General features: G+C 26.0%; 1 protein-coding gene across 1 annotated transcript in view; it reads right to left on the bottom strand.

Moving 5' to 3' along the window:
* LOC107444568 (serine/threonine-protein phosphatase 2A regulatory subunit B'' subunit gamma) overlaps positions 1-8,714 on the bottom strand; it is a 25,186-nt gene extending 16,472 nt beyond the window's left edge. Inside the window, exons 1-6 of the mRNA XM_043044130.2 lie at positions 8,510-8,714; positions 6,949-7,067; positions 5,688-5,737; positions 4,885-4,939; positions 2,692-2,804; positions 1,222-1,390 (exon numbers count right to left, since the gene is read on the bottom strand). Coding sequence (XP_042900064.1) covers positions 1,222-1,390; positions 2,692-2,804; positions 4,885-4,939; positions 5,688-5,737; positions 6,949-7,067; positions 8,510-8,552 — 549 coding nt within the window. The 5' untranslated portion in view covers positions 8,553-8,714. The remainder of the gene's footprint in view (positions 1-1,221; positions 1,391-2,691; positions 2,805-4,884; positions 4,940-5,687; positions 5,738-6,948; positions 7,068-8,509) is intronic.
* Positions 8,715-10,666: the final 1,952 nt, after the last annotated feature.

Here is a 10,666-nt window from a genome sequence, read left to right as displayed (position 1 = left end):
ACTATGTAAGAAAATTGGATCGGAAATTCTTCGCTAAAAAAAGAAAAGTGATACTTTTTATGGATAAATGCACAACGCATAGTTATCTACCTAATTTGTAAGCAGTAAGTTTGTCCCGCCAAACACAACAGCAAAGTTGCAGCCGATGGACCAGGGTATCATAAAGTGCTTAAACAGTCTTATCGTAAATGGCTTGTTAGAAAAATGATCTTAAATATTGTAAGCATTTAGAAGATTTGTAATTAATAAGCATTAATTAAATAATCCGATAATATTTTGAAAGTCCAAAACCGAAACTAACGGTAAGTCGAACTTCCGATATGTCGAAGTTTTTCGTCAGTCCTATCAGATTCGAGTTATCGCGAATTCACTGTATTAATAGAAGAATGTGATGGGCCTGTTTAAACAAGATGATACATACGGGAAACAAAAGATGCATGAACAATGGATCAAGATACGACTTAATACTAAAAAAAATTAGGGGGGAAAATTACGAATCCAAGATTAAGGCAAGATTAAGAAAGAGGCTTCTTAGTAGAACACCAACTGAATTTTAACTCATTCTTTCACAACAATTAATCTATTGCAGCTAATAAAAGAAATAAGCAATGTCCCTTACCAATTTTAAAAAGAGACATAAACAATAATTTTAACAGATGTAAGGTAACAGATGTGGTTTGAAAATAGAATTTTTTTAGTAGCTCTTATTATTTAAGCTCTTATTCGCTTAAAGCTCTTATTATTTAAAGATAGATAAAGTGAAAAGCAACAGAATCAAAATTAGTTGTATATGATAACCATTATTGTATTTTTACGTTCTTGAAATTGTTTTTAAACAGTTTGGAGCTAAAAAGCAAAATTTACTGAAACTTTTTTTTTTATAATACAGTAAAAATTCTTTAAAAAGCTGAAAAATATTAGAATTTTACACAAACTTTGAAGATTAAAAACATATATTTTGTAAGAAAAAGTTGCCATTTGAAATTCAATAGACAAGGCAGATTTCCACATTAAACGGTAATAATCCAGTTTGTTATAAATGACACAGAACAGTCAATCTGAAACTAAAGAGCCTTGAATGTCAATTACTTTGCAAAATATATTGAAATCATAAAATTTCAGTTAATTTTTAATATATAAAGATTTAAATAAGTTTTTTTTTTAGTTCCACAAGTATAAAAATATGAAAAATATTTCAAACGAATAATTTAAAAAGCTTACCATTTCTCTTAGATAACCTTGGCCAGCTACATCATAAAATGACAAACCGATTCTCGTCTGATGGAGCCATACTTTTCTCATTACATAATTGAAAAAATGACGAATTGAAACTCGCCCACTTTTATCATTCTGTAAAAGCTTACAGAAATTCTTTGCAGTAAAATATGATCTAAATGACAAAAAATCATGATTAACATACAAATCGCTAGCAGTTAAAAAAAAAACTAAATTATTAGTGAGGTAACATAAAACTTAAGAAACATGCTTTTCAAAATATTATTAATATTAATTGCAAATTATACTATAATAAGAACCATTAATTAAAAGAATTAACTATAGTATAAAATAAAACACAGATTAAATCAAAAGCATTTTCGTTTTCACAAACAGATCCGATAATTTCATTTTAAGTTTGAGAATGTCTCTTCTCTGTAGGTTGTTTTAAAATATTATAACTTATTAAACTTTTGTTACTTTAATTTCTTACTATGAGTCAATTGGATGATTTAATATGGTCCAAAATAATAATTTAGTTTATTATTTAAGAAGGAAAACTTAATATTTTTCGTGTTTCATTAATCTTGAATACAACTAAATTTTTCATAAAAATTCATATTAATAATCCCAATTTTAAACATTTTGTGGTAATTATATAAGGTTAGAAACATTTTAAATAAACTGTACAAAGAGATATATCCAAATATTTGAATCAATAAATCTCTATATTACAAGTTTTGATTTCCTCTTATAAAAGTAAACTATAACGGCTCCCATTACCCCTTATAAAATTCCATAAAAAGTGTATTTAATTAATCAAATTTTTCTTCCATCTTTATAATATTATTCAATTCTTAAAATTCTGAAACAAAACATCAGGCAGAACAGATCACTTTAAGCACTTTTGTGCAATTTGTGAATGGTGGCCCAGTCCAACATATCAAATTTTTCCACTTCTGAATTGTTAACTAAATCTTCAACAGCTATGAGACGGGAAAAAAAAAAAGATAGCACTGAAAAGTGGTATGCTTACTATAACAAAAAATTTAACAATAAAAATTTACAAAATAAGTTTAAGATCAATTTTAAAAAAATAAGGATGACCAATATAAAATACTTATTTTACTTTTATCACTTTGTAAAAAAACAGAGAAACTTTCCAGTGGCAGATATTTTTCCGATCTGAACATTCATCACAAAATATTGAATATAATGGGAAAAAAAGGGGAAAAAAAATTTTAAAAAAGGCAAAAATAAGATTCAAATTTTTAAACATTTGTATGGCAGTTGAAACAAATATTGAATATATAATAAAAGAGCATATAAAGAAAAAATTAAAAGAATAACTTTAATGTTTGCAACAAAGATTTAGTGGCCTTTAGAACAAAATATTGATAATAATGGAGAAAGCAAAGCAATGAAAAGAGTAAAAACTGTGTGCAATATCTTGCATATTACAAAAAAATGACTTACTTAAACTTATCATGGCACTTATTTTTCACTTTTTTGAAGTCAGCATAATTGATCATGTGATCTCCAGTAGTGAAAGGTGGAGAAAGATTTTGCTCTAGAAGCATCCATAATTCCTATTAAATAAAAATTCAAATCTTATTTAATAAACGCTGAATTTTAGGCAAAATTAATAAAAAACAGCAAATGCTTTTAATTAATAAAAATTTTGAGAAATTAAATAAAAAATAATTCTTAATAATTTGAAGGTATTGTTTGCAAATAAAAAAAATATTAGAGCTTTTGATAACAGTTGAATGTTTATCAAAACTTATTTTCAAAAAATGCGAGACTCTCTAAATTATCTGATGATAAAGAGATTACAAGTGTATTTTTGAACAGCTGACCCAATTTTGGGTTTACGGCTACTAATGTTCAACTTCGTAGCCACAAAAAAATCTCCCACAGTTAGTTTGACGACAAGGGGACTCCAATCTATCATCCGTCTACCACTGAGGACATTTTATATCAGCATTGTAATCGGTGCAAGCCAGGTGCGGAATTTGCATGAACCAGCCATTCCTAGGATTCGAACCTGGTTTACTTCATTGGGAGGCAAGTTGACAAAAACGAAATTCTCGGATAATTGTAAACTACATGAATACTGTCCGGCGATAACAAGAGACTCTACTCTGAGCTCATATCCAGATAGTCAGACGAGTCTGGCATTAACAGATGTCTGGTATTTTATGTCTGCTATTATCAACAAATTAAATGCGCAAATATCATAAAAATGAATAAATCACAAACAGTATAATATGACAAAAAAGTAAGATTACAAGTACTAATAAGATATTAAATATATTGTCAATTTATTTTTAATGCATTATTTTAAGTACAGTATTGCATAGTTGATTAATTATTTTATAAGAGTTACAATTACAGGTGGTTGCTAAAGGAGGTTTGAATGCATTAAAATCTTGTTTTAGATGCACAAGTATTAAACTATTAGATAAAATTTGTAAAAAATAAATATCTATTATTACAAAGAAAATTAGTATAGTAGACACTACTAGCCACTACATTAGAAAGTGACAAATATCTTTCCAAAATGACGTAGATCATTATAAAGTAACTAATATAAAAGTTTCTGAAACTTTTGATCTTCCATGTTTCATATAAATGTGCAAAATTACAGGAATTTTAAACAAACAAGTTTATGTTAAATTTTTTTTTCTTTTTTTGAAACAGAGCAATTTGATTAACATATCTTGCAGCCTCAATTAGAAATAATACATTCAGTAAGATTACCGTTTGTAAAAAAAAAAATTAAATAAAAATAAGTGATAGAAATTAATGAAATGCATAAAAATATAAAAAGCAAAAATTGAGGTATTGCATAACACTTCAAGAGAATCTTAAATGTAATGTATTTATAATAATAAATTTTTATTTTTTACTCTCCCTAACTAATATTCTACTCAAATATATTTATTACAAAGTCAGAAATGGCATAAGAAGATTGAGAGTTAGAAAATAGGGAATTTTTAACTTTTAAGAAATATTTTTGACCAATAGTAAGTCAATTGAGAAATTTATTAGATAAGAACCTCCAATGAGATGGCTTGATGAGGAGGCCATGGAAACATTAGTAAAGGTTACTAATTGAAAACAACAAACATTTGAAAGGCTATGATGAACAAAACTCATTAGCTGTGGGCCCTTGAACCAAGAAGACAAGTAGTGCATCGAAAATCATCCTTTTCAAATATAAAAATTATCCTAATTATGAATAATTTTTATTGAACATAAAATAGTTTAAATGGAATACAAATTTCACTTATTTTACAATGTCTTAAAATGATAATTTTTGAGAAAATAAAAAACATGACATAAATTAATAAAGCTAGAAAAAGTGAAAAACATGTCTAATTTTATTAATTTATGTGACACTGATATTAACACAGAGATATGTTTTGACACAGAGCAAGGTTCTTGTTGATATAACCATAATAAGTCTGATTTTAAGGGTTTATTTCTGCTTCAGTCATGTTGCTTAGCATCATTTACATTTACAGCACAGAGTACACAATTTTGTCATTAAAATATAACATATTCTTCAAAAAGATCCATCTTATTAACAGTTCAAAAAACTTAAATTACATCTAAAAATAAAATTGGCAAAAAAATTTGTATTGCATGCTTCAACCAACTAACCTTTAAATCTTCATTATCCAACAATTCTTTATTTTTTCTTTCAATAAAAACTGCCCTAAACAAAAAAAAACAAAAAAATAGAAAAAAAACATGTAGACAAAATTTTTTTAACATAAGTCTTAAATCAACAATATAAAATAAAAGCAAAATCCAACTACCTGCTCAGATAGTTCCGGAGAACTCAAACTTTAAAAAACTGTATACTTAAAATAGTTAAATATATATGGATATTTAAAATTCAATTTCTCAGAAACTATTCAACCTATTTCGTATTTTAACATATAAAATTTCAATCAGTAGAAATATGTACACTTTGCAATTCAAAAATCTTTAGACTGTATATAAATAAAATAATAAATTTCATTTTTTAAAACTAATATCTCGAATAAACAAAATTTTAAATGCACACGAAAATTTTCGATTCAATTAAAAAGTTTTCATGCTATGACAAAATACGCAAAAATAAACTAACCTTAAGGAGTGCAAACTTTTTTATCATATTTCAATAATTGCAGCTATCATCTATATTTTGGGGGTCAGAAATTATAATCCGTTGAGAAAAGGTATCTTTGTCCAAGGACAGTATGCTTTTATGTCTGATTTCGCAACTTTAAATATCGGCTGCACTGACTAATTAGCATATTGAGTCCTAGTATATGAAAATCTGATCAAAAGGTTATTCAGGGTGTTTCATTTATTTATTTGAACTTTTCAGACTAAGACACATACAAGTAAGAGAATGAATTTCATAACATAATATAACACATTTTCAAAGTAAAAAGCATAATCTTTGTTTATAATACCTTGCTTCATCTCTTAGTTTTTGCTGTAAACTATTATCTTCATTAGGAACCTGCAAAAAAATGAAAAATAAATTTTAAAAATTTATTATCCACTTATAACCTGCAATCAAGTGCTAATTATCAGTTTTATAATAATTATTTATTTCAAAACTGTACTGTTTAAATAAAAAAAAATTTATTATTGAGAAATATTGTAAATAAAGACTTAAAATACAGTATAAATTTATAAGCCATAGATATTGGAAAACGTCGAATGTGGGTCAAAATAAAATATCAAATAATGACTTGAAAATATATTAAAATTAATGAGCTTGAAAAAATTATTATCTTCTAATATAAATAAAAAAAATTTGCAGAAAAAAAAATTATAAACTCAATGTAAAAAATTTACGATACTAAAGAAGATAAATTAACACATCTATTTATATAAAATATTTAGAAATTTTATTTTGAACACTTTTCTTCTCAGCTCTCATTTTTGACTTAGGTAACAGATTGTTGTCTATTTTCTGTAAGTTTGACTTAATACATAAAGTTCCTCATTATCTTAAAGGCTTCAAGCCAGTTCTTCAACAAATTGTTTTTGGTTGTAGTTCCATTTTGTTGATTACATCAGCATCACTTCGCGCTTCTTACCTTGAACAACCATTTTTTTAACCACACATTTTCATCAACTGATGCATAACCATCAAAACTAATATTTGAGGCATTTTCCTTAAACTGTAACACATCCTTATATTTTTCCTTCATTACAAGCATCGAGAGATACTGCTTTTCATCTTAAAATAAATTAACTTAAATATTTCTTTTAATATCGAGAGATACTGCTTTTCATCTTAAAATAAACTAACTTAAATATTTCTTTTAATATCGGTAGAATTTCAAAACAATAAAAGCTAAGCAGAATGAATGAGAATTTATGAGATTCAATTCTTGTTTCAAGAATCAACAAATAACTCAACTGTAAATTGAACTACATTTATAGTATCTGTGAGAGCTGATGATTATTATTATTTCCTTGTTTCTCTTCAAATTAAAATCGGTAGCTTAAAAGCGCTCATTAATATATATTAAAACTGCCGTAATCTTAGTAGAGCAGGAGCTTCGCCTACTATCTGCGAGTGGAAATGGAGTAACAAAAATTTTTTGGCCCTGGGTCTCTGATTATAATTACAAACAATAAAAAAAAGTTATAAAATTTACAAAGAGAGAATAAAATCACTAGCAAGAATTATAATGTTTGCACATCATGTATAAAGACCTTGTAATAGAACCTGGGTATGCCTTTAGAAAATTTCTCCTCTTTACTCCAATCTAAATACAACTTCAATGTTTCCTGGTTTATTTCATTTTCTTTCACTTCTTGTTGTTGATAAGAAACTACAATAAAACAACATATTACAAAATTAAAATATGTTTCGAATTGAAAATATTGATTTTAAGTCTAGTATTTTAACTCTTTGGCTTCTAATAAAAAGTGAAATCAAAGTCGTTATTTCTTGCAATTTTAAATAAAAAGAAGAACAAGCTTCTAAAAAAAAATGTGAAGATCATATTTTTAAGATAAATTAACTTATGTACCATAACCCTTTCGTTAAGAGAGCAGTATTTAGCTAGTATCCACATCATGTCATGTATAAGCAAGCACTGTATTTAACCAGTGATAGCAATAGCATTTGATAATTGGCCCAAAGTGTTTCCAACTGCCATTGGTCAATATTTAATAGGCATATATTGGATTAATACCACTAAAAGTATATTTTTAATGTGCTTAATATGATGTTTCTTAAGTCAAAAAGAAATTATCTTTCGGCTTATAAATCAAAATTAAAAAGTTCATCATTTACAGCATAAACAACAGAGGATGAGTATCTAAATGAATCAAAAGTCAGTTTATGTGTTGACCCTTGTTTTAAAATCTACCATACCAAGTTAAATTACAAAGATATTTTTTATTTATTCAAAATTGCATTTTTAATAATAATATTTGCATCATCTTCAGCTATATTGTTATGTAACAAATAATACAATCTTAGCATCAGTATTAAGATGCAATATGCATGGAGCAGGACATTGTTCAAGGGCATCACTACATTGGAGCGAACTGCCCAAACGAAAGGGTTAACAAAAATTTTATTATAAAATTTAGCTTTACATTGCACAACCTGTCTGCATATTTTTAGCCATTGAAAATAATTAAAGTTGAAACTTAAGATTAACAAATAAATAAAGTTGAAAATTATAAGCAAATGCCAGAATACTCAGTTTTGTTTATGAAAAAATTAAAGCAGTCGTTTTCAAATGTAGTGATGCTTACTTTAGCCCAAAACAAACGAAGAAAAATAAGAAAGGTGAAAATCATAATTTATGTCTTTAAAGAAAAAAGGTAAAGAAAATAATTTATATGTATTAGTATTTGCATATATTAGTATATAATGATAATTATAGTGAAAGTTAAACAGATAATGATATAAATAATGAAAAATCATACACTCAAAACAATGTGAAATCATAAAAAGCTTGATATTTTTGAAAATATGAAATATTTTGATGTGTATCAGATATTTTTTAGATAAATGCACGCCCACTGTTGATAAATAGTTTCTGACTTAATTTCAAATGAATACAATGACATTTATTCTAAAATAAATACCAGAAATGTATTATGAATTATATTCGATAATATATGTAATCGAACCTAAAATTTCAATTTTACTCAAAACAAAAACATGATATATGAGCTTTCCAATATTGCTAATTTATTATTCTACATGAGAGATTACATAGTGGAAACAGATGCACTTTCTAATTTTGTTGTTTACCTTTATCTTCAAGATTTTTTTTCAATGCAGCAAAGATGCTCATTAGACTTTGCGAAGAAATCAAATTAGTGTAAAGGCGATAAACATTAAGGTGGCCAGTGAAGATATATTAATTATGCAAAGTAACCAATATTAAAAAACAGAGAATTTAACATTTATGTAATAAAATTGAATCACTAACGATTTCTGTTTACAAAACAAAGAAGCACGCTGGAATTAGTTAAGGTTACAAATAAAATTTTACATTGACCTTTATTATTCGAAACGAAGAATTTGAAATGAAGCAAATGAGTAAAACAGATTTTTTTTTTTAATAAAGAGTTCGAAAATCATCAAAAATTTAATTATATTTCACTTCAAAGAATAAAAGTTAAAAGGAGTTATTTCAGTGCAACCGTAACTTAGTTAAATTTCGTCTGCTATCAGAAAAATGTGTGAAAAGCACTAAAAAATCGAACAAAGCACAGCAACATAACTATATAATAGTTGGTCTTTTTTTTTAACGTACTAATATTGTAAAATCAGGATAATGATGTTTATCGATTTCGATCTATCTGAAACTAAACAAAATTAACATTCTCAGCAGAAAGCGAGAAGTCCAAGATTCCCTTAATTCATAGCGACATCTATTGTCCAATATTTGAACTTGAATATTATAATATATAGCGCTACTTTAAGATTTGAATTTAAAAAAAAATAATAATAATAAATGTGTCACCAAAACTCTACTATCACCATGAAGAAAGTTAGAAAAATGATTCGACAGAATATACTTTGGTTCGATCAATATGAATAATAATAATCAGAGTAATTACATTTTAAATTATCATAAATATAAAATGACCATTTTAATTTATTTAATAATTTTCCTATAACTTGTCATTCGAATGAGTTTCAAACTTAGTTCAATCCTAGCAGAGTTTAAGTTATGAATACGAAAATGGACTATTCTTCTTTAAGAATAAATATTTTATTTATTTATTTTTTCAAACTGTTTATTACGTTTTTAATAATTTTAATTTTGTATGAGCGACGTCTGTCATAAATTCGAAGCTAACACCTTCTAATTTGAATATTTAATCATTAAATAATGATTTTTATTGTAAACTTTAATGGTAAAATATGAACTTAGCCATTTGCGAATCAAAATAAATATGAATAATCAGCATTTTAATCAAAAAGAAAAATCGTCAAAAAAAAATCACCCTGTACAAACTTATCACCTTATGCACGTTCAAAATGAAGCAATCTGCTTTATATATATAATTCTATCAACACTTTAAAAACTTCAGTGCACAATTATCTGGTCTAAAAATTACGATTCAATTGTTTATGCGTCGTTGTGCTCAAGCTCAAAATAATTTTGAATAGTAAATGAGCGTCTCTTGTCTAAGGGTAAATTTTTATGTCTAGAGAAGTTTCTTTCGACATCTACTGATGTGATTGGTGAAAAAAAAATTACTACACAAAAACTAAAAAAATGCTCAAAAATACACACAAAAAATTGTCCCGTAATTTATGGATTTATTTTATTTTAATTTTTATTAATTCATTTATTGTTTATTTTATTATTTTTATTCATTTATTTATTAGGAAAAATGGTACTAGAGATTTTTTTTTAAATGGGGAAAGAATATACCCCAAACTCGAAATTTGCTCTAAAATGCAAATAAGCTCCTAATTATTTATTTATTTATTTAAAAAAATACTTTAAAAATCTAAAAAAATAAAAAATGCCCTAAAAGAGAAGTAACTTTCGAAACGGAAAAAAATTGTAATAAAATGCAAATATCATCAAAAACCTAGGCTAATATTATATTCCAGAATTCCTAATCGCTAAAGTGATATCTATTTAAAATAGTTTAAATTCGGATGTAAGAGTTTTTATTGTTTTACAGTATAATGAAAATGTGTATACAGTTTATGGAGACACAGTATTTACAAATGATATGAAATGAGTATACAGTATTTAGAGTATATGGAAATGAGTTTTACAGTGTATAAAATAGATGATAATTCAAGATTGATTTGTTGAAATAGGGAAAGGGGACGGAAATAAAATGTTATTTTAGGACAAATGAGTGAAAAACTTATAAAATGGAAAAAATAAAAATACTTATTGTGCATTACATACTAGACACTCAAGCAATGTTACTT

This window comes from Parasteatoda tepidariorum, chromosome 10, assembly GCF_043381705.1.
Source record: "Parasteatoda tepidariorum isolate YZ-2023 chromosome 10, CAS_Ptep_4.0, whole genome shotgun sequence".
NCBI classification, from domain to species: Eukaryota; Metazoa; Arthropoda; class Arachnida; order Araneae; family Theridiidae; genus Parasteatoda; species Parasteatoda tepidariorum.
This window is presented reverse-complemented; position numbering and strand designations above follow the sequence as displayed.